Source organism: Orbicella franksi, chromosome 4, assembly GCF_964199315.1.
Source record: "Orbicella franksi chromosome 4, jaOrbFran1.1, whole genome shotgun sequence".
NCBI classification, from domain to species: Eukaryota; Metazoa; Cnidaria; class Anthozoa; order Scleractinia; family Merulinidae; genus Orbicella; species Orbicella franksi.
Window position 1 is genome coordinate 27,806,613 of NC_138148.1, and position 25,330 is coordinate 27,831,942.

Sequence of the window (25,330 nt, forward strand, 5' to 3'; positions counted from 1 at the left end):
GCGAAAAGTATGATTTACACATTTTCAATGGCGTTTCCAAATATGTTCCGGCTTTTCAATTTACAATTGATTCATACTTCAGCATACATGCACGCACGAAGTTAGGAGACCACGAAAGAAGTGTAATAGTTGATCCAGTCGCAGCGGGACAGAACTGCTAACTTCTATAGTTGTGCAGAGTGCTCTCCAAATATCCCAATTGCATCATAAACTCGATGACGCACAGCTAAAGGGCGGGGCTGCTCGTTAGACATTTTGAAAAGAACCCGTAAGAGGTAACAAGTTTCTGTTTCGTGGGCGTGGCTTGAATTTTTTTTCACCCCTAAGAGATACCAATTCTGAGACAAAATTACTAATCAGGTCATATCTCCTGTCATATTTTTTTGGCTCAATACCCTACTGAGGTACTTCAGAAGCTCCCGCTGTGAACCTTTTGAAGCTGAACACCCTACGAGGTACTAAAATCGCTTTTTTAATCCCTAAAGGGTACGACGGACACCCCCGTTCTTTTTATACGGGAGTTCCCCGCCTCCCGGACCTAAAGACGTGAATATGACATTGTCAGTGGAAATGGCGGGCTGAAGTTAACTTTGCTGAGATAACGGGTGTGTATCGTGGTTATATCAAGAGAAAATGAGCCTTTACTCGATTATGCATCATGTGGATGTGTTTCAATTTTGTTACATTATGAAACTGTTCCTTTATTTCATCTAAATCTCATTTCTACTTCTTCCTAATTCCTATATTTTCCCGATTTCCACAATAGTTTCCCTGCCGTATATAATAGTTCTTTCTTTTAATATTATATCCCACACGAATAATCGAAACCAAGTGAGGACTGAACCGTAAGAGAGTTAACCCCACCCTGCCAAAAAAACACATCAAGGGCTCTTTTCGTGAGCGTTGCCACGCGTGACTCCAAACGTTGACCTGCCCTCAGGCCGCTTACGCGTTTGTAATTTTTCTCATTTGGCTTTTCTTTTTTCAACAGGGTGATGGACAGGCTGAGAATGTGACTGACTCGAGCTGCACATCAGACTCTAATGGCAAGACACGCTGAAGCAAAAACCCTGGAAATAAGAAGAAAGACAACAAGAACACCTTTGGCGGTTTCAAGTCTGGTTTCGTCCTCTAACTTTCCCATGCTCACAACCACCACTGCCCCTCTCCCCCGATAATCAACTTAAATTTCATTCCCACCCTTCTCCTCTACTCCCCCCAAACAAACTTTAATTTCTTCAGTTTTATCATATGCTTTCTATTGGTTCAAAAACGTTTCTCGAATGTTAAAACAAAATACAAAGATATATGAATCTATGTCGTAGAAAAACGTTTGTCAGGTGAAAGAATCAATCCCTTGAAAGGAAATTACAAAATTACAAATTACAAAAAGGAAGCATTATGTACAGACGAAGAAATAATTTGATAGTTTAAAGTCCCGGAATTACTTTTTTAACTCGCATTTGTTGATTTTAACAATGCAGAAACATTAAAGGGGACAGTATAATGGCGTTTCTTTTCTGACGCCTTTTCTGTTAACATACATTGACGTCAAGACAGTACAGTTTTTCCCGCCTGCGGAATCCTGATTGGTCAATTCGCACCAGCCGTATACAATTCGTTAATTACGACATTTCACTTCCGCCGGATCAAGTCGCAGAAGCGAACGGAAGTGACAATGTAATCTCGCACCCAGATCCCACTCTGTTTAACGCTTGGCCGTGAGAGATCTGTGACCATGGCCACATACAAGGTTGTACCGTTGCAGTTATGTCCTATGTAGCAGACATGTCCTCTGACGTAATGTGATATACGGAGCCAATCATATCATGCGTTCTATCTAATAACACGCAGCATAAGACTGGTAACTAAACTCCGTTGCAGTTCGGTCTTCGAGCAAAATTGATTTTTGGAGGGGTAGCGTTCGGAAGCAGTATTTGACTTTGTATGTCTTTACTCTGAACCAGAGTGACTCTGAACGTAAATATGCAGCGACTATTTGCAAGAATAGCATTTACCTCACAAGATTTCTATCGGAAATTGACCGCTTAGTGTATTTTCAGTTTCAAATTCAACATGAAAGTTCGATCGAAGATTTAAACAGTGGTTGCTCTCCGGTTTGCGAACTGCGTGTTCCCGGCCAGCCAATATGAAACTCCGCGCTTTGATTATCCTCAAATTATTCAGATCGTTTAATGATATTACAGAGGCAAAACAAAATTTCCGAGAAGCAGTGTAACCAATTTTAGTTTCGGTGCTGTAAAACTACCACTCAATCTGCGCAATATTTCTCTATTCCCAATCTTGTCACTCACACGAAATCCGGTTCGCGAAAGCCCTCTTCTCAGTATAAGTTTGTTGAGGCTGACTGAACCTTTTTGGGTAAGCCGTCTCCTGTAGCATCGAACATTTATTACAGAAATTTTCTTGTCGAGTAGATTTTTATGGCCGGAGTGCTTTCTAACTGTTCCTAGTTCGCTTTGCTTTACAAAACAGCAGTAGTAGTCAAAAAACCACAGAGCACTTTGTGGCCTATTGAAAACACCACAGAGCGCTTTGTGGCCTACTCAAAACACCACAGAGCGCTTTGTGGCCTATTCAAAACACCACAAAGCGCTATGTGGTGTTTTATTTTGGGATTTAACATTGAAAACTGGATGGCTCGTTGACTCGCAAATATCTCACAGTTATTTTCTGAAATAATTTGGTTTTTCCAATTTTTCACACCACAAAGCGCTTTGTGGCCTATTCAAAACACCGCAAAGCGCTTTGTGGCCTATTCAAAACACCACAAAGCGCTTTGTGGCCTATTCAATACACCACAAAGCGCTTTGTGGTCGTCATCGTAATCATAGCGATTCTGTCAGTAGAAATTATACTATGTGGACAAAACTGGCAGAGGGGCTCTCTTATTTTGACAGGGAGGTTGGCAAGATTTTCGCACCACCCCTTACATTAATTATGCATGCAATTTTTTGACTGACTCGTTCTTTTCACGATTGCTGTTTGAGTATAATGTGATAGTTTGAGATAGTTGCATACATAATTAATGTATGGCGCTGTACGGAAATCGTACCTGGAGGTTAGCCGAGTGCTCTTAAAGAAACCTCTGAAAGGAACCAATAGATTTTCGCAAACGTGCTGAGCAAGGTTATGTTGAACACTATTTCAGTTTTTGCTTTTAGAAAGAAATATCACCGAACCTCCGATATAAGACTTGATATCCTTAAAAGTACTTGTTATGGTTATCAGAGAGAGCACTGACTGTTAATGAGATTTGCATTCCTGGGATCGGCTGGAACTAGCTACAACGGGTGCCTGTTATTAACCGGGAGAGACGATGAAATGAGAGCAGAAGGTTGAAAATTAGGAATTCAGTGATACCTCAACCTATCACTTGTTTCGGTTAGAGAATCTTAGAGGGATTTATTATGTTCATTGATTTATAGCTCTATTGTTAGTCCTCGTTTGTAGGCACACCCCTCAGGAATTTAGCATTGAACATGGAATGAAACTTAAGTCGGATACTGATATGGGTATTTCTTTTTTTAACAAGTCTATGGATCTCGCCGTAACATTGCAAGGCGAAGAACTCGACCAATGTTTTACCAACACGGACCTCATGCTAGTTCAATAACATAATTCAGTTATGACAAAGAAGATTACAAATCTTTTTTTATTTATTTGTGGCTAGACTGGAATTTATACAACTGGTGTTTTCATGAGCAGGTATAATTACCATTATCACTATCAACTGGAATCTTATAGATCTTTCTAGACACGGGCGAACCAAAACAATCTGACTTGTGACCTTGAATTAATTGGCTTGAATTATCTGCAATGCTCACGTATGATACAAACCGTTGCTTTATCCAAACATTTTCGAAAATTATATTTTAGGGCATGTTTTTAGCCTGTGTTGTAAAACCACTATAATCTTGAGATTTGTATTGTTACAAAGGCAAAATAACCAAAGTTAGAATTAGTTTGAGAAATTCTATTTTTGACAGATAAATGCCTTTTGGACATACTAATATAATACTTATCATTGCATTTACAGTGGTGCACTCCTAACACAGACCACCAAACTAATTTTTTTTCATCATTTTTTGACATGTTTTCAACAACTTTCCTGTGGCTTCCATTCAAATCTGGCAAATCCAAATTATGGAAAGAAATGTGAAAGGTGGAGTTGTCGACTGATCAACAGGTTACATGATGCTTGACATTTTCACCATTCATGCATTTTGATTAGCTTATTTAAACCAAGGAAGGTGGACACAGTTAGTCAGGCACGACTGTGGCTGGGTTCTTATTACAAAGATGAAAAGTTCTGTCACTCTTTTGTCCCTTAAATCTAGATCCAACAAACTAGCCACAGGCAACACAGTGATTTGTGGTTCATTTAGTAAAAAAAAAGTAATGACATATTTTCTTCAGCCTTTGAGCTTGGGCTAATTTGAATAAGCTGTTGTAAATGTAGAACAATCAAAACAATTTCAGACTCATCCTCTATTTACTTAATTATTACTTATTAATACATCTGTTAAAGAAATCCTGATAAAAATTTAAAAAATCTACGAAATAAATACTGATTTTATCACTGTCACTAAACTCATCCTCTATTAACTTTCTGTAGAGGTGTTCATCATCATTGTCTTGTTCTTATTGCCCTTCCACTTGTTCTTCTTGATCCTCTTGTCCTTCTTCTTCTTCTTTGTCTTCTTCTAACTCCTCCTCCTCCTCATCGATCATATCATCTAATGCCTCCAGGTATGGTTTGGCCAGGCTATTAAAAATATGGAGATGGATTTAATAGACACAACAATATTGTGGAAAACTGAAACTTTCTGTGAAGGGGCCTGTTACGGCTATTTCGTGTTTTCTTTGTGTCCTTTTTTGTTCCGTATGTTAATGTATTTTTTCACATTCTGCATGCTTTTTTTCTCGCGTCGTATGTAAATTTCGTTGCGTATATATTTGTGTTATCCTTTCATGTTCGTTTAGTGCTAGTTTATCGTCCGGTACACTTGTATCTTCTTGGTTCCCTGAACCCCGTTGCCAGCATTTTGGTAAGCCGTTTAGTTTATCGTCTGTTTGTGTCTTCCTCTTAGTTTTCTGCCGTCTTCAGTTAGTTATTTAGGAATTTACCTTCCTCCTACGGGAAGTGAAATAAATTTGCTGGACTAATTGAAACTCGCTTTAACTTGTGTCTGAAGTCGGCCCTTTGCCTCTTCAGGGCCCATTTTTTGAAACTTCCTGGCTATTCAAGGGCTTGTCAACTTACAAGGACAGTTTTCAGGCTGCTGTTTTGGGCCCAAAGCACCAAACTACCTAATGAAACTGAAATCAGTTTTTAAAAAGAGCATTGGAATTACAATCTAAAGTACAACAGTAATATTATTATAATTCAAATTATAAATATTCATACTGTATTTTGAAAGTGGAAGTTTTTTCACGGGGAATGTGAACGCCTTAAAGAGATCTTTTCCCGACTGTGCTATCCTGACGACCTTGTGCAGTCAATCATTCGCAGATTTATTGAATCAAAAGTGTCCGAGGATTCACATACTCGAGTGGCTGATAAAAGAGAAGCCCCAGTCAGAATCGTGTTGCCCTACAAGGGCCAGAAATCTGCAAACGTAGTACGTAAACAGCTGGCTGACCTCAGTCGGAAGATCAACGCAGATATTAACCCAGTTTACACAAGTAGAAAGATCAAGGATGAAATTAAGGTCAGGGAAGACAAGCAGCCTCTTGTTAGTCAACAATGCGTGGTGTATTCATTTCAGTGTGGCCTATGTGATGCAGGCTATGTCGGTTACACGTGCCGACACCTACACCAACGAATTGAAGAACACAAAGGATCGGCAATCGGAAACCACCTCAGAGAGCAGCACGATATGGAGCCAGAAGACATCGCACAGAGTTTTCGAATCTTAAGGCAGTGTCAGAACAAATTTGGCTACCTTATTTTTGAAATGTTTTTTTATCAAAGAACTGAAACCAATGCTAAACAAACAGTGCGATTCAATTCGCGCCCAATTATTTGTTTAGAGCAATTCTTGCTAAGATTATTTTATTTTTCCATTGTATATTTTTAACACTTTTTCACATATTTTATCACATTTTAGCGTTCGCCACATTTTTATCTATTATAAGTTGTTTTTAACATATTTATGGCTATATGCTATTGTAGAAAATTTACTCACTTGAAAATGACCTCGTAGAGGTCGAAACGTCGTGACTTTTTAGCGCTAGTTTTTATTTCAAAATCGATTTCTAAGAAACTACTTATTAACATACTGTATTTCTATACCTAACTAAGAAAACCAGTTTTTGATTAATATGATGCAAATGGACTTCTCTATAAACTCACTTCCTTCAACTTAATGTCTGCTAATTTTTCACGCAAATAGCAAACCACCGGTTGTGATTGCAGTTACCCGTCTCACTCTACATAGCAATTTTCAATTTGGTTTCAAAATTAACTTGCATTTGGGTTTGCATCACTGTGCTCTGTTTTGCATCCTGTACTTTCTTTGTTGCGTTGTTTGTAATATTGTTAATACTCTGGTTCTGGTTTCAAGGCACTTCAATGAAAACTGTTCAGACATCACTTCCTTCCTGCATGAGATGAAGTAATAGTTAAAAGCACATGCCATTTTTGGTCTGGGACATTGATGGGGATTCCTGGACAGGCCCCCAGAGGAGCTCCCATCTGCTTTCAAAATTACATCATTAGCCTAGCAAAACTAGTGCCAGTCCTAAACCCCACATTAGAATTTAAAATCCTTAAAACTCATAGTCTTGTTGTTATTGGGATAAGATGTTCTAGGTTCCGAGCCACTGTGTCTGAAACACCTGACAAGATTAGAAGCCACAGATTTAGGAAAGCCATTCCCTAACAGAACGTTTTCATCATTGTTCTTTGTTTCTGAATGAGAGAGTCTATTTCACATATACGAGAAGCCTGGTGCAACAAGGCCTAACCCAAGTAATTTTGGCAAGTCAACGTACTTGACTAGAAAACAAGACATTCTGTCCAGTGTTTGTGTGATTCCTATAAATGTCAATGGATGTTCTTTTCAGAGAAATGTCCAGGAAATGGATCAAACCATCTTCAAATTTATTGACTGTAAAACATGTCAGATTTATTTGGTTTGTCCATCAACAGCATATCTTCAAAATAACGTCCATAAAACTACTCATTTATAAGGCCACTGTCAAGCATTTTACGAACAATATCATTTTTGAGTTCTGTCATGATAAAAAAAAAACAACAACAACGGCCTAATGAAGAACCCAACAAAATGCCATCAATTTGGTTGTCGAGTGCTCTCTTAATTAATTTGGTGTTAATCAATTTATTGTCATTAACTCCAAAGAAACCAATCTGAACAACTGTCAGGGCTTGCTGTCAGGGCTTGCAAACTCCAGTTCCTCTTAGAGTGAAAACAAGGTGTTTTCCTTCCACATCTACATGGGAGAGTATCATAATTTATGTGGGTGGTGGTGATGTATCGAGTTGTGTTTGACAAACCCTTTTCATTTTTTATGTTTCTACATATAGCAATATAAAGGAACTGTTTTTTAACTGTTTAATAGCAAACCACTTTATTTTTAAAAAGTGCCTGTTATTTTTAGTTAAAGTTAATTTGGCTCACAATTCCTTTCTATTTAAATGTATGTTGCTTGAAAACTGTGATCTGGTGGCCCTAGATGCAATTTGAGTTTTTCTGTAATTTTGAAAAGTCAAACCCCACTGTTTGTTATTAATATTGTATCAAAAGGATAACACCATTCTTATCATGGTTATTCTATTGATTCCATTTCATCATTACTTAAGGTGGTGCTGCAGTTATTGTGGGGCACACTACCCAATGTCAAAGTTTGCAACATAAATTTTGGGGCTTTGAAGTGTTGGCTAAGAAATTTTGGGAAATATTTTGTGTTTCACTCGGTGATAATGTTACTTAATTCTATTTACTGGGGAAAATATTTTTATTCTTACTGGTGTTTGACTGGACCCCATTTTTTGGACAACAACACTACCAGTAAAAAAAATTTTGCTGGCATACTTTTACTCAATTTCTGGAACCAGCTTATTCTGACTTATACAAACCATGCCCAAGTTTTGGGGAAATCATTTGAGCAGAAGTTCAGAAGTATTAACTTAAAGGTCAAAGACATGTAAACTCAACTCTAACATTCACTGAAAGTTTCTACAATTGACTCTCATTTCCAAAACAAGCCATGAACCCAAATTTTGTGAGAAGCTTGCCCCAAAGCTTGCTAAATAAAAGTGGCTAGTCGATTAGTGATCTTGCGAACCATAAAAAGCATTAATCCCTAGTTCTTAAAATACTATAAAATGCTTGATAACCTCATTGAATTTTCAAAGATGCATTTTGCAACAGTATTTGGAAATAACTTTTGTGTCAAAGTCTTTCCACACAAATTGTATGGTACGGCAACATTTTGGCTATAAGCTTTACTGGTGTGACTCAAAAAGAAATGGGGCACTGTTGTCAGGATTGTAAGCTACTCCCCGACTGATCTCTGGTGAGGAAGAGAAGCAGTTTTATTAATCTATGATTACAAATACAAAATAGGCACTACAGGTACAGGCTGAGCCATCTTTTTGCCATTCCTTAATATATAGTTAAAAAGACAATTATTAATAATAACAATAATAATAAATAAAAATAGCAATAAAAACAACAACGATGACAACAAAAATAATAACAATAATATTAATGATAATGATGTGCTTCTGGGCATGAATTATGTTTTCATTCATGACAGTTGGTTCATTGTATTTGACCAGTAAAAGTGCTTCACTGGGTCTATTTGTTAGAAAAGTGGAGTCTCATCAAAATGTGTGGTCACAGTTCGTGGATGTTTAAAATCTTGTGAGGGTTGTACTCTATGACTGATTAATCACCCAATGAATCACTGTTGCAACACCAAAACAAGAAAAAAGTTTATAAAAAAGTTGAGCATTTCTGCAAGTTGAAATTTTCTCATGAGCGCTAATGGGCAACAAAAGTCTACCAGGTAGGCAACTAAAAAGACACACGGGGTACCAACAAAAACAGAACTAGTTGCCCAAAGGGCAAATTAGCAAGAAAGTTAGTGTCGAACACTGCATTAATAGCCATCAAGCTCATTCTAAGAGCTTTGCGGCATCCAAAAGTTTTCTTTACTCTGCCTCCTCGACTCCTCAACCTCTCTTAATTCATTTATGTTTGTTGTGCCCCAAACCATTGCAGGAAAGAAAGTGAGTGCTTTGCAGGCTGTAAGTATACATGTAGAATACAGTAGGGGCAATTGTACATGTATGGTTTACCAGTTTTGTCATTTAAGTTAAGGTTGTCATTTGCTAACACAGAAGGCTCAACTTCCTACAAGCTGTCTTGTTCAGAGCTTTTGGGGTTTTAAATAAGAGTCACAACAAAGAATAGAAAAAATATGTGCACTGAGACAAATGCTTGAGTAACTACATATGATATGCAAATATCTTCTGTGTAACATGCAGCAAAAATTGCTTGTATCACTGCCATACATCTATACCTTAACCTATAATATACCACAGAACCTCCCAAACTACCGGTAAGTTGACACTTTTATTTTATATCAATTTTAAAAACAAAATTATTTTGTTCTATTGGGGACAATGGGTTGTTGACTAGTTTAATGGATACACAAGAATAATAAGCTGTGCATTAACGTGGTACTGTACAATCACTTCTTCCTTAAGATTTTGAAACTCCATCTACTAAACACTCCCTGTGCTAAATTTTAAGCCTTCATAGCAGGGATGAAAAGGAATTAAAAACTAGAAACTGGCTAATTTATCCAGGTGCGAAGAAGATGTGTTTTGAAAAATAGTTGGCCTTCTCTAACACGTAATAGTTGACTTTCTCTAATACATAAAAGTTGGCTTCCTCTAACACATTTGGTTTGCAATGTTCTTCTTAGTATTGCTGGAGTACTTAGTGTACAAGAAAAAACTCATAAGCTAACCAGATATTGAAGTATAATATGAGGACATAAGCCCTAAAATTCTTGAGAAAGTGCTGCCATGATTACAGTTAAGACCCAATTACGTACAGGTAACAAAAAAATGAATTATTTTGGCAAGACACAACTCTAAAAAAGTTATCAATACATGGCAACTGATACATATCATGGTAAGGGCTGATGCTCACCATCCCTAGTTCCTTCTCTACTACGACTTTCTTCGGTTTGTGCATGTTTTCCCTCATCCAACCCATGATGATCATCCATTACTGCAAAAACAGAAATTCAAAACATTATTGTTAAACACAAAATCACACAAATGCAATTATATTTTAAGTTACACTGACTGTTTTAAAATAACATACATGTACAGCCTTGTAGATTAAAAGCTGTTGCTCAGTAAAGGGAAATTTAAAAGAAAACAAAATTCAATCAGAAACAACTGCAAGAGTATGACTATCTTATCAAGACCTAGGTTTTTAAAGTCTATTTCAACTGACAATGAAACCAAAACAGAACAGACTGAATCTCTAGTGGCAAAGTGTAGCTGGTGAGGACTACATCTTATTATATGGCTAGCTCCGCGAGCAGGCAAGATGAATCAAATCCTGCGCTGTGATTGGCTACCCAAGCGGGCAAGATGGAGCTATCTTGCCCGCTTGGGACTACCTGCCGTGTCCCGCAAGAAAAATTTCCCCAAAAGCCATATAATAAATCCTTTATTGACCAAGCTTGTTCCTTCAAGATGGCTGGATATTGGCCTCGTTCTTTTTTTGCGAGTTTATGGACCTTGACTCCGTCTCGGTCCATAAACTCGCAAAAAATGAACTTGACCAATATCCAGCCATCTTGACCTCACACTTGGTCAATAACCCATATATATTTACCAAGAGATAAAAGACATCCTTGAGAATAAAAATACAAGTAGATAAACAAACCGTTTTCTCCTTCTTTAATTGTTTTTACATTAAAAGAACAAAAAAAAACCAAGTATCCAAAAACATGAATAAATTCTCCAGAAGATAACAAGAATGGCAATGTTCCTCACACAAGAGCTGGCACAAAGAGATAATGGCAATGCCACCTAATGAAGACATGACAAGGTATTGGCATGTATCCCTATTTAAACAATAGAGAGTTTCTGTCGAGGAACTATCGGTTGATAGTTGCCCCATGGAAATTTGATGTTCTTAAAACAAATATGCTAGTTTTAAGAACATCAAATTTCCAAGGGACAACTATCAACTGATAGTTCCGAGACATAAACACTCTATTGTCTTTATCGTTCACCACTAAATTTTCTTCCGCGCGCCAGTTCAAAATTCATATTGAATTATTTTCAACTTTTTTAGATGAAAGCCATGGAAGGTCGTTGAAGCCAAATGTAAAATTTGAAAAAGAAAACAGACAAAAACTCACTTAATATATTTCAATTGTTAACTTTCTGTAAGCCCGCTTCTTTACAGAAACATTTACACGGACGAGTACTATCCATCCGGGTATTTTCCTCAGACAGGCACTATGGGCTGATAGTGTCTCTCCACGGATGAACACTATTGCGTCACGTGATCAATTTAAACCAATAAGAATCGGAGAAAATTCAGTGGTGAACTATAATATGTACTAATTGGACCAGCCGCATAGAAAAGGAAACCTAGGCAAGCACTTCTTGAAGTAGCCTCACATGATGACTATACACACTGTGTGTCTACAAAACACTGCTTCGTAACAAACAGCTTGAAGGTAGCAAGTCAACAACAGAGGAAAAGAAGAACAGAAGGACAAACAACCCTGACCTTACCTGGTGATTCCTTAGCACTATATGGCGAACGCTTCAAGGGCAGAATTTTACACTTATTCAATAGCATCAACAACAAAATCATTACTCATGGATTGTATGTTATTTGGATTATTTTCGATTCTTTTGCATAAGTTGTTTATTATGTTGTTCCTTATGCTCAAAAATTCATGTATGCCTATCAAAGTTCATCAAAAAACTGTACCTTCCAGCCACCGCAAAATGTAATGCGGAGTGATAAAATAAATGAATAGTACTATTTAAAAGACCTGGCAAAACAGGGTAAGACTGGTACATCATATCTCTTTTGCAAGCATGGTGACCTATTTTAATTTATTTTTAGAGACTGTGCTTGGTAGGAAACATTCAGGGAAATGTATTGTGCATTTGTTTTCGTGATTGTGCCCAGGAGATTACTTTTAAGCTTACTTTAACATGGGTAGAAATCAATCCCAATACTGATAGAAGCAAAGAAATACCAGACAAAATAAAGGCTCGAAAGTTCAAACTGTCACAAGAATGGTAAACTCGATTTCTTGACATCCTGAACTAAACTCAAATTTCTTGAACTGTAACCAATTTTAATCCTTGCAGTCCTGCACATTATTTCGAAACTACTGTTTTGCTTTGCTCTATAGCATTTTTATCCAACTAAGCTGTATATTTGGTGGCATTTGGCGATACAAGGTGGTAATAAGCTGAGTGAAAATTTGCTCTGTCTGCACGACAGCGTTTCTTTATGCCCGTGACGGAGGCAGATCTTAATTGCAAAATTCAAAACACAACAGTGTGGACTATACAAACTAGTGCCAGCTTAGTTCGTGCCGCTTGAAAGCAACACGATCAACAAAACTTAGATTGCTGATGAACATGTCGAAATGGCTTCGTAGACTTGAGCCATATAAATTGCTCACTCCATTTCTACAAACAACATAATACAATACACTACACTTCACAAAGCTTCTTACCAACAATATTAGGCTTCAAAGGCAGCTGTAAATGTGTTTCGGAACATGCAGAAAGATCCGGCAAAACACCCTCACGACAAAAGTCACAATCGATAGGTTTCGAGCTTTCAACTGGCAAACACCGTCCCGTCCCCTAGTAAAATAATCTCAGAGGACACGATCACAACGCATTTTCATTGGAAGAAACAACAACACATACAATTGGTCAAAAGGTGTTAGACATGTCTGCCACGCAGGACGAAAGTGCAACGCTACACAAGGTTGCGGGTGGTCAGCCAGACTTAGCCGAGGAACCTGCAAAATTAACATGGCGCTCAACTACAACTAATTTACATGTGACAACTATTACTGTTATTATTTGTTGCTTTGTTTGGAAAAAACGATTAGAAGCGATGGCTTTGTTTTGTTTTCATAATCCAACAGAAACTATGACGTCATGGTAAAAGGTAGGATTGCTTATTAGGCTATCGATCGCTTATTGTAACGTTGTTATAGTCTAAACTAATTAGTCTTCTATACTACACTCTATCTGGCTTAAAAATGTTACGTTGAAGACTCCGAGAGACATCATGAAATAGTACTTCGGTAGGGGGTATTTCTTGTGGAGAATTTCCAAACCTTTTTTTTCTTTACAAACGGTTTATTTTGAGAAATTAACGAATGCCACGTGCTTTAACTCGCATTCTGGGATGTTTTAATGTCTAGACGTAATCCCTTTTCAGTTTAAGCGTAGATATGTTTTACACTTGTATGCTAATTATTGTGAAACCTCTAAACTTTACTTGCTGAAACATAATACTCTAAAGTGAACACATCTTTGTTAAGATTTCAACCTGTGGAAAGCTCTATGACCAGCTTTCGGCGTTGTCGGTGGCATCGAAGACCCCGTTAGACGTTTTGAACAATCGAATGTCTGACATATCTCGATTCAGGTCCAGTTGTCGAGGCGCGGTAGCCTCTTGGTTTGTGCGCTCTTCTCAGATCGAGCGATCCGGGTTCGAGCCCTGGTTAGGTGCTTTGTGTTAAATCTCACAGTGCTTATCTCCACCCATGAGTATAAATGGGTACCAACGAACTTAATGCTGTGGGTAACCCTGCGATGGACTAGCATCCCATCCAGGGGGAGTAGAAAATTCCCAGTCGCTTCATGCAACAGAGACCAGAGATAAGTGCTTGCTAATGAGCCACTTGACACGCATGCAGACTTTTTTTCACATGGATTCTCAGAATAAGTGGGTATACTACATGGTTTTAACTAGTTGGTTTTATATTGCTTCCCTGCTTGAATGCTAGGGGTAAAAGTAAGGGTTAAGGTTGACTTGGATGCTAGCGCAAGACCAACAACTATATTCGTACATTCAGCGCCAACAGGGAGACATTGTATAGGGATGCTGCAGCCAAGCCAAATTATTGCGCCTGCCTCCGGCTGGTGCAGATATGCACGAGTTGGAGGTGGGGAACTTGTGTTCGCCTGCGGGATTGATGAGGTCGCTTAAATGGGACTCGTTTTGAATTGATTTTTTTGTATCACGAACTAGCGCGTCGCGAATCGAAAGATGCGCGAAACCCTAAGATCTAGCAAAAGCCAAACCTGTGCAAAGATTTTGCGCGCGTGGACAGACCAAACGACATTACACGTCTTTCCATCCCCCACGGAAACATCCACACAGCTGTCATGGTAACAGTAATCGCGGAAGAATTGGGTAACTTATGGAAGGGAGTGAGAAAAAACTCCTTGCACTTTGCCCAGACAGTATGAGGAGAGTATTGTGCCTGTCTAGAGAAAATGCAAAACTCTTAGCTGCAAAAAATTTTCAAAGCGATCGTCTAGTTGCAAATCTAATCTAAATATTAATGTGGACATTTTTCCAGTATTTGCAAGCTACGCGCATGGCTGTTCTTCCAAAGGAAACAACGCTGCTACTACTGTTTGTTCTCTTCTACGAAAACTTGACACTGGAACAAGAACCCTATCAATATTTTGAGAAGAACTGGTGCCGAGAACGTACACTGCGAACCGATTGGCGGACGTACACTCACTCGTGCCCAAGCTACACGCGACATTGGGCTTTCGACGTGTGGTCCGACGACTTCAAGACTAACCCTAACCTGAGTTATATTTCCGGGGCAGAAATCAATCCCGCGGGACATTTCAGTAAGGTTTACATTCAGTCTGTGACGGTCTTGAACCGCACAAAGACGTTCGGCGGTGATGCGTGGCGTATGAGAGTGAACGGCCAGGCGGATCTTGTAGCGTCAATGCACGATATGGAAAATGGCACTTACCAGGCCATGTTTCTTCCAATGGAGCAAGGGACCTATTCACTGCAGATTGTGTTAGATTACACGTTATGTCACGGACTCAAAAATCCGCCTCCTGATTGGTTTAGCAGAGGTGAGATTATGTTGTTCCATTACTTACCGAGTCTGTCTTAAAAAAATCTTTTCATTGTATCAGAACGCCGCCCTGATACCGTGGGAGTTTGCTGATTTGGGATAGATCTAAGGTGGCTAATTACAGTTTCCAGTATTTTTTCAGCTCCTTCGCCTTGATGGATCGATATGTTACCACTCATTTAAATCTATACCGCTACGTACACTAATGACATCAAACAAATGCCCAATCATTGATGAACAAGTTATGGTCCCCTTCTTGACATTAGAAGTTATCATGAAAACGGGATGACGTGTGAAAACGCTCTTAATTTTGGCTTTAAGTGCTTATAAATCAAATATGAGTTCAGGATCCCCTTTCTAATATCCAACTGTAATCAGAATGTCAGTGAAGACTGAACTTTTCAAAAAGTTTGCAAAAAAATGGTAGCGGATTCAGAGCTACATCAATTTTAAAAAAAATTGAAAATTGAAAATAATAATAATAATAAAAGTGGCCCTGAACAACACTTTTCTGATGTCTTTATATTATAGTTGCGACAGACTTTCCAATGTATATACGCGGCTGCTTTATTATTATTATATTATTATTATATTATTATTATTATTATTATTATTATTATTATTATTATTATTATTGCAGGCTGCCGCCATGGATCTTTTCAAAGACCAGGAACGTTAATAGCATCAGATGACTACATTAACAGACCCCTGTTTTACGGTGCATATTTCTCCATACAAGTTCCGCCTGCTGATCTGCAGGACGCTCAATGTAAGTAGCCATGTGAAATTACACGTTAAACAAACCAACTGGCGCGGTTTGGATTACTACGGAAGGAATTTAACATTTTGATCGTCCAAGAGCGTTGCCTGACAGTTATGTTCTTTAAGCGAGATGCAAACTTAGACGCTGTTAGTTTTCCCTATATATCGCTCTAACTTTAACGAGTTTCCGTAAACTCTATTTGTTATAACTAGGTCAATTACTTTGTTTTCTTTCTAAGCAGAACGAGTTACCGTGTTTGTGGTTAAGTTTTACAAAACTCAGTCCTTTGGATTTGCAGAATTTCAGTTACTTCCCAGTTAGTGTGCAAATCGTTCATCGGTTTATTTTGTCTTCAAAATATCAAAACCAATTGTCAATGGTTCACGCCCGTTTTCCCGCGCTTTTCGTCGGCTACATGTAATTACTTAGCGTTTTGATTGGCTCACTGGATTTTTCTGTGCCCTTTTTGATTGGCCAGAGTAGTAACTTTTGTTTTGGTTATATGACACACAATTGAAAACCCTGAGTCAGTTTTGATGTTGTTCCTAGCGATTCTGCCGCTTTAACTCTCACAGATTTAGATTCACTGTTCAATACGAGTGCCCAGTGGTGTAATGAGAGATGTAATATGCTCTGGGATGGTTTTGGAAGATGGATCAATAACTACTGGGTGCCCTATAAAAACGGTAAGTCGACAAAAAAACTGATTCGCATTCATTTTCTTCAAATCCCAGAGGGAGGGGACTCAAATATAAAAAGGACAGGAGTGCTAGTCGGAAATTTTGAAATTTTTTTCCACCCTTAAGAGATACCAATTCTAAAACGATGTATTATCTCCTGCAAGAGACTATGGATCATAATCAGCTGCCTCCTGTCATATTTTTGGCGGCTCGATACCCTAAAAGGTACTGCAAAAGCTCCCGCTGGACCTTTTGTAGCTGGACACTGTAGGAGGTGCAAAATCGCGTCTTTAACCCCTAAAAGGTACCACGAGCACCCCCGGCCCTTTTTATATGGAGTCCCCCAGGGCTGCAAATCAACCTACAGTAGGTCGTTTGCTGACAAGTTACCTATAAGAAGAATTGAGAAAGTGAAGTACTAAGGCTACGGTTTTCTCAGTTGATTACAGTTCCCCGCGGTCAGGTCACAGGCAGGGGTCTGGTGTCTTATGGATATATGGCGACTCGCATAATCGACGGTTCTACGAATCTCTTCAACGAGGAAAGCTGTGCACTCGTGTTTTCCGCGCTTGTTATCACACAGATGTTTGGGTCTATTGGTTGAGTTCGGTGAACTCGAACGAAATGGATCTCAGGTACTAAACTGATTACAAACTTCCTTTTATTCAAACAACTAAGTTCTCACAATTAACACCAAAACGTATATGGAAATCACTAAGGAAAATTCATATTTTCAAAGTAGCATTTCTCACATCTCAGCCAGCTGTCTGTTAAGCCGGGATGCAATCTTGTTCCTGGTCCATAAGAAGGGACTGGCGAACCAGTTAGCATTGATGCGTGGAGTGCCAGTATATTGTGAAAATGGCAAAAGGCCTGTTCATGAGCTGTGATTGGGCATATCCCGTGTTCACATATATAACGTGAAGCGTGAAATTTCGTGACCAATGATTGATTGTTTACAGATATGAATTGAAAATTCTTTGTCTTCAATTTGTTCTGGGTTCTGATGTTATATAATCGTCATTCGTGATCAAATGAAAATGAAGAACTGGAGAAAACGTGAAATAAACCAGTCTATTTTCCGTCAAACTTGCCTTGAGCATACCCCTTCTTTTTGACCTTTTTCATTCCTAACCTTATACTGTTGATGAGTCTGCAGCGTTCGTTATCAGATTCGAAGTCGGTTGTAATTGATTGTCATTCGTTTTCTAGTTACGGAGGTCAGGATATTAACGTGACACAAGTGGTAGGAGAGCTCCGGAAAGTCGTGACGCAGCCTTTGATGGACCAAGATAGCGCCTTAGTACTAAACGCTGGAGTTCACCTCTTGAAAAGCACAAGTTTTAGAAATTACCAGAAGGTCATCAAAGGTTTTATTCGACTTCTAAGGGGCATCTACAGAGGTAAAGTGATATGGAAGACCACGCCCTCCCTTGGCAAACAGACCGAGCTGTATACTGGCTGTTCTCGGCGCTTTCACACTGAACAGGTAATGAAAACTGGTAAAGCAAGTTTTTTTAACTTGGGGAACACGTGGAAAACAAAATGAGCCAATCGTAGCTCGAGAAAAAAACAGGCAACCGGTGAAAAGCGCGGGAAAATGCACGCGCGTTTAGCAAAGTCACGAGTGCTTTTTCTTGGCTTTTCATCGGCTGGAAAAGAAGAAAATATCTGTTTTGGATGCTACGCAAGTTTTTAAATCCAATAGGTGTAAATAGATCCTAGCCGAAGAAAAAACAAAGAAACTATATAGAATTACTTGACATCTTAAAGAGTGCTGTGTGATTTGAGAAAAATTTTCAACGTCGTTATAGCTAACTGAGAGGTGCTCGAGAATATTAACAAATGCACACAAATGTCCGTTTCTTTCTACAGCGAATTAAATTGTTCAACGCCTACGCTATGAAGAAAATGTGTGAAGCTGGTATCCCTGTGCTGGATGTGTATCACATCAGTGCAGCATACCCTCACGGCACTATTGATGGCATCCATTATCCACACTTTGTATTCTACCCAGCAGAGGACGCATTGGAAAAATACTTCACCACTTGACTTCTATACTCGCGGGTAGCGCTACTGCCTATTAGTATCACCCAACTAGTGGACTAATGCAAATCCTGCATTTTGATTGGCTACGCTACTAGGGGACTATTAGTAATAGTCATCGAGTAGCGAAATTGGCGCCATCGAGCCTGACGCTTTCTTTCGTTTTATTCCCAAATAAATATTTCTTCAACTTGCATTTGCTAACTTTATTATTACCTTTTCTGTCCGACTAGTTGGGTGATACTAAAACAGTTAGACCCTTCGCCCTCAAGGGCCACGGTTCAATAGCCCATGAGGCGAAGCCGAATGGGCTATTGACCCGTAGCCCTTGCGGGCTACGGGTCTAATTGTTAATTATTACTGACCGGTAATGCGAGCCTTGATTAAGGGTCACAATGGTTTGTCCGCACCTGTATATACCCGCGTATTTTCTTTCGCGTCCTCGGACAGGTAATCAAATATTACTTCTTGTTAGCGCTGGGTTCGGTGATTTTTCAGGAACATTCAAAGAAGTTTTGTTGTTAAAGGAAGATCCAGTACTCATGAGATTATATTGTAAAAGATCTGTTAAGTTTTCAACCCCCAACCCCTAATGTTTTTAAGATGCCTAGTAAGCTAAGAAAAATACGATTTACGTCTGACAATGAGGAAAAGAAAAATCCATACATTTGGAGGTAACTGCATATTTCACAGTACAAGTAGTCCTGCTCATACAACCCCTTGTACTTTTTATTGTTAATTTTATTTTGTGGAGATCTGTTATTAAAATGAAACAAAAATTTACATGTAACATTTTATCGCATCTGTTTTTATACGCGCATGGGTCGGGTGAGTGGGGTGATGATGTGAATGCCTTAATTGCAGCTGCCTCGCTTACCACATGACTAAAAACCGGGATGTTCTGGGGACGAGTTAGTAGGAGATCTGATAGTGAGTGTTCCTAGAGCCCGCCGTTGCAAGGATCACATGACTGAAATAAACGAAAGGCTCTCAGGACAGGAATATATTTGAACGTATACGCATTTAAAATTCGTAAAATAAGTCTATTACCATGCATCACCATTATTTATGTGGACAACTGATTTATAACTTTAATTAATTCTGTAGCTAGTGTTATGGGAAAAACTAGTGTTTGACATCTCGCTTTCTCCGGAGCAAAAAGCAAAGAATATAAACCACCGTTCTGTAAGAGCAGATTTTTAGCTTCTCAGCCCGCAGTTCAAATAATGTTTGGCTTCGGTTTCTGTTTTCGCAATTTTGTTGTGAGCGAACACTCTACCGTCAGCTTAAACTTTTCCGCATTCTGACTGCGCACAAATTGGACCAAGAGCAATTCTCGCACCCGCTCGCTCTAAACTGATTACGTGTAGGCAGCATCTAACCTAACCAATGAAGCCTTTTGTCTGCAACTCAGACATGAAAACATGAGTGAGTGAGTAACCTCCCTAACCTTTCACCTTCTTGCTTGACAAGATACAATACTTTCTACCTTGATGAAAAAACTGTTTCCTTCAAGAAACAGGTTTTTTTCTCCTCAAGAAATGATCCGAAGCTTCAGAAAACACAGACAGTGATGCATTCTAGACGATCTCGTGTTTGTTTGTTTTTTCTATCTGTACGTATAGCGGCGCGCATGTTATTTAAAAACAACACCGAGTCTGTGAGTTTCAGTGATGTGATTTTATGCAAACTGCCACCAGAGCTCTTCAAGAGAAAAAAGCTAGACTGATAGATGTACCTTATACTTGCGTAAAAAGTGATCTGCGAACGCTGACTTCAGATATATAGGAGCAAGACAAATGTCCGCGCTCAAAACCTGAGTGGAAAGTTGTCGAGCGCAAGCTGGCCGTTCAGTTCGTAACGACCTAAAGCCGCGTGCAAAGGACTTTAATAAAGTCTTGATATACCTGTGCATTCAGGCTAGCAGCTTGACCTGTTTCATGACACAGCCTTACATGTGTGACAATTGTTCAAGAGATCTGGGCGTATAAAAAATGAATGACGCGAGATAGGATCACAAGTTCACGCCTTTATTAGGAACGAACCTCTGACAACGGAACTCGAGGGATAGAATTGCCAAGATTTTTGATATCTGCATCTGCACTTGTAGGTATGTAGCCATGTTTTCTATTTAGAAATAATAGAGATGATAGAATTTGTCAGTTTCTTCGTAGACTCAAAGTAAAATATTGTTATGAATATTTGAATCAAAGCAACGTCTCGGCGGAGCAAATGTGAAAAGCATTGTTGATGTAAGTGAAAATACAACATTGGCGAACCAAGGAAAATAATAACTTCACTGCAGAGACTCATGCCAATCATTTTACGTAAAAGTTTTTTATCGTAACAACCCCAAGACGAACATGTTAACTCTCCTTACTAGTTCTACTAAACTTTCTTGATGTAAGTTAGGAGAATCTGGAGTCAAGAAAGGATGACGGGTAGGAGAATTAAACCCCCACATAAGACTTACAAGTATACATGAACCCTCTCAAGACTATTTTTAGATTTGATTTCCAGCTCTCCCACGGATACTACCCACTGTGTTGCGTAGATGTTTTCGTGGAGGATACAATATGAATGAGTGCAAAGCCGCTTGGATAGCCTGCGTAGCAACCTTTCCCATACTTAAAGCTTTTTTCCGCATTATGGCTGCACACGCATTGGAGTGACCTCCTTGGTCGATTGTTTTTTTACTCTCGCTTCAATCTGCGCGCGGCCAGGATACGGAAGAAGCTCTTCGTAAGAGAAAGCTTGCTACGCAGGCTACCGCTCAGGCTGCCTACAACAGTAAAACTCGCGTCACGGGATTGGCTACTTTTAGACTGTATTGGGATTTCTGAAGCCTGAGGAATCACCTTGAAAACCAGGCCTATATGAGATATTAAATCTCCTTCTTACCCTTGGTAAAAGTTTCTACCCGAAGTTAAAAAAAAAACAAAAAAACTTGGAAACGTATGTAATTTAAAGAATCTATTTCATTTTTAAATAGGTTTTCTTTCATTTCACTTGTAGGGTTTTCCTAGGTACTGTAACCTGCATTGGAACAAGGAATCTCAAACCTACTGGAATCATCAGGTTTTTATGTCTTCGTCCAAGTTAACATAAAACAGTTGAACCTTGAAATGTCTCTGCTATTGAGACTGTCATGCCATGACCTCATTGGCAAAAGTCACCCTCATTTATCTCATTTTGTATGCTGACGCTGAAATATCGGTCGAAGATGAAAGGCTAATATACAGAAAAAATGTTGTCGATTTCAAACTGGCCTGGTGCCAAATACGCATGCGCAGATATGACTGGAAGAATATGATTGGACAGTGCTTAAGGCAGGTGCTCTGGAATGCAACACCGCTGGACGAGAAGCTTCAAACGCGGGCTAGTATAAGCTATGTGAAGCGCATGGACATAAAACCTGCGGGATTCTTTAGCAAGATTTATATTCAATCGGTTTCTGTGGAAAACCGAAATAAAACAATAGGAGGCGACTCTTGGCGAGTTAACATCCGTGGACCGTCAAACATGGCGGCGACCGTGTACGACATAAACAATGGCTTGTATGAGGCCGTCTTTCTAATAGAAGAGCCTGGGTTCTATAGGGCAGAAATCGTCCTGGATTATTCATTATGCGAAGGATTCAAAGACCCACCTTTAGACTGGTTCATTCGAGGTAATAACAGAAGAAATGAATCTTTCATGTAAAACTCTATCGTTGTATGAACTCAGTAAGCTTTTGCTATCTCTCTCCCCAGGCTGCCGCCATGGATCATTTCAGCCTCCAGGGAGCCTCGGCAATAAAAATCACGATTTCTTGCAGGAACCACTGGGAGTAGGACAAATCACATTTACTGTTCCCACATCATCCGGATTGATAACCAAGGGTAAATATTTTGGTAGAGAATAAAAGGCAAAACGACTGTGTGATTGTTGTTCGAAGTCCTTCACAGATTTTGAGTTAAGACTGGTCAGCAATGTAACCCGTTTTCAAAATTCGACATGTCTAAAAAAATATCTAAACTTTTTGAAGTGGCTAGGAAGATTTTTTAAAGCCAATAGAATGGAATTTCGTTTGATAACTCACTGGCCGGAATTTACCAACTGATTGACCTTGTGTTAAATGGATAATATATACAACAGCTTCCATTTGGCTTCCTCAATATGGAAAGATATTTTTTCTTAAAAACTCATCACTGTTTTTTAAATATTCTGTTTGAGCTTCGCTTCCTGCAACATATAAGACCAAAGGATGACTATCCGGGCATATTTTTGCACTAACACTGTTTCAGAGTTATACCTCAGTGTCCTTGTAGTCAATGCGTTTTTCTGTGTGTTGCTCAGAACTCAACGCTTTCAAAGCAGTAAGTCAAACTGCATGTCGGGAGAAATGTAATCTACTGTTAGATGGATACGGTGCGTGGTTCGGAGAGCAATGGCGGCCATATGAAACAGGTAACCACTTTGTAGAACAACATGAGAAATATTGTGTCCATGCAAATTTCATTTCAGAAGACAACAGAGAGAGATAAGGAAAAGAAATGAAGGGACAAAGAAAAGAAGAAACGGAAATAAGTCATTTGCAGAACATTAAAGCACCGTTAAGTCTAACAACAGAAGTAACGAAGCGTTCAAATGTCACTTGGCCTAACAAACAATAAGGATATGGTTTATAATGAACGATTGAAAATAGCGTTGATACCAGAGAGTTAGTGCTGTGGCATTAAAACAATAACTAAGCAAACAAGATAGCAGACTAGCTGCATGTTTAATAAGCCCATGAGCTGACGGCTTGGGCGACAGTGAGAAAGGCATTAATTAATTAATTAATTAATTAATCGATCAATTAATTAGCATTTATCATGAAGGCCTCATGGTTGATGCATTCGACTCCGTGATTAGATTCTCTTCTCAATCGTGGGGAGGGGGGGGGGGGTGGGGGGAGGGGGCAAAGTTCGAGAATGAGGGCACTGTACGTCAAGCAAATTGTGAGCTTTATGAATGACAAACAGTAGCAAAAGCAAACAGCCAAAACTAGGCGCTTTCCTTACTTTCCACAGGTTCTCCCACGAGCCTTGGAAGATCAGGACACCAACAAGGCCGAGGTGTGTTGTGGGTTTACGGCGACTCTCTGAACCGCTATTTCTATGAGTCCATCTTAAAAAGACGTTTGTGTTGGCAAGTGTTCCGCGCCTGTTATCACACCATGTTATGGGTGTATGTATTAAAACAGACTGCCAAAGACGAAATGAACTTGATGTTTGGACGGAAACCCATAAATATTCCCAGAATCCTTTACGAACTGCAGAGCGTTGTTACGCGTTCCGATATGGATCAGGACAGTGCGCTGATCTTGAACGCGGGCGTGCATTTGCTGAAGAGCGCCAGCTTCTACCATTATCAGAAGGTTATCAATGGGTTTATTAGCGTACTGAAGCGCTACTATCGAGGAACAGTTATCTGGAAGAGTATCACTGCCATCCATGATCAAAGAGAATTGTACAGCGGTTGCTTCCGGCGTTTTCACACTGAGCAGGTGAGGTGCATTTCAGAATACAAACAACACGGTTTGTTTTGCGAATAGATGCACTGACTGGCAAGAGGGATTTGTTGCAGTTTGTTGACGTTCTATCCTTCAAATAAGCCCCCCCCCCCTCCCCTTCAGCAAAGGTATAGAAAAATATTGAACAATCGTAATAGATACCGAGGAGTAATGGAAGGCGTGTTGGACACCGCTTCGAGACCTACGCGTTTGAGCGCACGGCCAGGCTTCCTCGCGTTTTGTTCTTAGGCAAAAAACTTTGCTTTCACTGATTTATCTTTCCCGGCTAATCAGGCGTGTAAACAGTTACTAGGTGAAGTGTTAGGAGAAACATAAACTTGCGCCCAATCTAGCTAGGAGAGCGGAGTATATAACGCAGAAATTCTTTCTTTATGCCTTGCTACAATGTGACCTGAGTTAAATTCAAGCGCCGATGAGATTACCTGCATGCATGGTTTCTCTCTTGGAAAAACTAGATTTAAACGTAAATGTCTGAGGGGCTTGAAAGTCTGGCAAATCCCCTCGCGGTTTGGAAAATAAATTTCCAGACAATATTTATTTCTTTAATATTAAAAATTGACTTAGGGTACGGCTGGTTAGATCAGAGTTTGCTCGGAGTCCACGTCACAGCTAGTCTCTTATAACGGCTCAACCTCATTCCCAGGCTCTCTGTTCTCTTCCTCCCCTCGGAGGAGAGAGAGAACATGGATACGAGGTTGATAACGGCTGCGAAGGAGACCACGTCACAACCCGCGACTTCACAAAACTTAAGTTGATTACAGTACAGATGACGTGTCGGTTAATTTCTGCGACATCCGAGGAAAGGGAGGGTTTCTACAGCCCGAATATAGTTCTCTTTCATTAATATAGTTCAGTAATTTATTTTCAATATTTGGTTTACCTTTTGCAGCGTATACAGCTTTTTAACGCTTATGCCAACTGGGCGATGTGCAAGGCTGGCTACATAGTGCTGGATGTGTACCCAGTTTCTAGTTCCTACCCTGGAGGAACCTTGGATGGAGTGCACTTCAGAGATTCAGTATTTTATCCCGCGGCGGACTCAGTAGAGAGTTTCTTTCAGACGTAACAAGAGATTGTTTTCGAAACCATGTCAAG

General features: G+C 39.4%; 2 protein-coding genes and 1 long non-coding RNA gene across 4 annotated transcripts; 2 read left to right on the top strand and 1 right to left on the bottom strand.

Annotated features, from left to right (window-relative positions):
- The first annotated feature begins 73 nt into the window (after positions 1 to 73).
- LOC145483805 (uncharacterized) lies at positions 74 to 20,054 on the top strand. 2 transcript variants are annotated; one of them, XM_081462351.1, is made up of 8 exons: positions 74 to 1,753; positions 13,053 to 13,238; positions 14,665 to 15,187; positions 15,830 to 15,958; positions 16,528 to 16,638; positions 17,072 to 17,267; positions 17,845 to 18,121; positions 18,508 to 20,054. In XM_081462351.1, exons 3-8 carry the CDS (start codon positions 14,683 to 14,685, stop codon positions 18,682 to 18,684), a joined length of 1,395 nt encoding a protein of 464 aa, XP_081318477.1. In that variant the 5' UTR covers positions 74 to 1,753; positions 13,053 to 13,238; positions 14,665 to 14,682; the 3' UTR covers positions 18,685 to 20,054. The 2 variants fall into 2 exon arrangements, with proteins under 2 accessions (XP_081318477.1, XP_081318476.1); XM_081462350.1 differs by lacking the exons at positions 74 to 1,753; positions 13,053 to 13,238 and having other exon boundaries at positions 14,003 to 15,187.
- LOC145483806 (uncharacterized) lies at positions 4,193 to 13,048 on the bottom strand. The gene is made up of 3 exons (XR_014048961.1): positions 12,793 to 13,048; positions 10,215 to 10,295; positions 4,193 to 4,789 (listed from the first exon to the last, which is right to left on the bottom strand). It is a non-coding gene; the product is annotated as an uncharacterized LOC145483806 (long non-coding RNA).
- A 1,706-nt stretch (positions 20,055 to 21,760) lies between the features above and the next one.
- On the top strand, positions 21,761 to 25,312 carry LOC145483808 (uncharacterized). Its single transcript, XM_081462353.1, has 5 exons — positions 21,761 to 22,348; positions 22,431 to 22,559; positions 23,017 to 23,127; positions 23,733 to 24,208; positions 25,125 to 25,312. The coding sequence occupies exons 1-5, from the start codon at positions 21,832 to 21,834 to the stop codon at positions 25,299 to 25,301; spliced, it is 1,410 nt and encodes a 469-aa protein (XP_081318479.1). The 5' UTR covers positions 21,761 to 21,831; the 3' UTR covers positions 25,302 to 25,312.
- Positions 25,313 to 25,330: the final 18 nt, after the last annotated feature.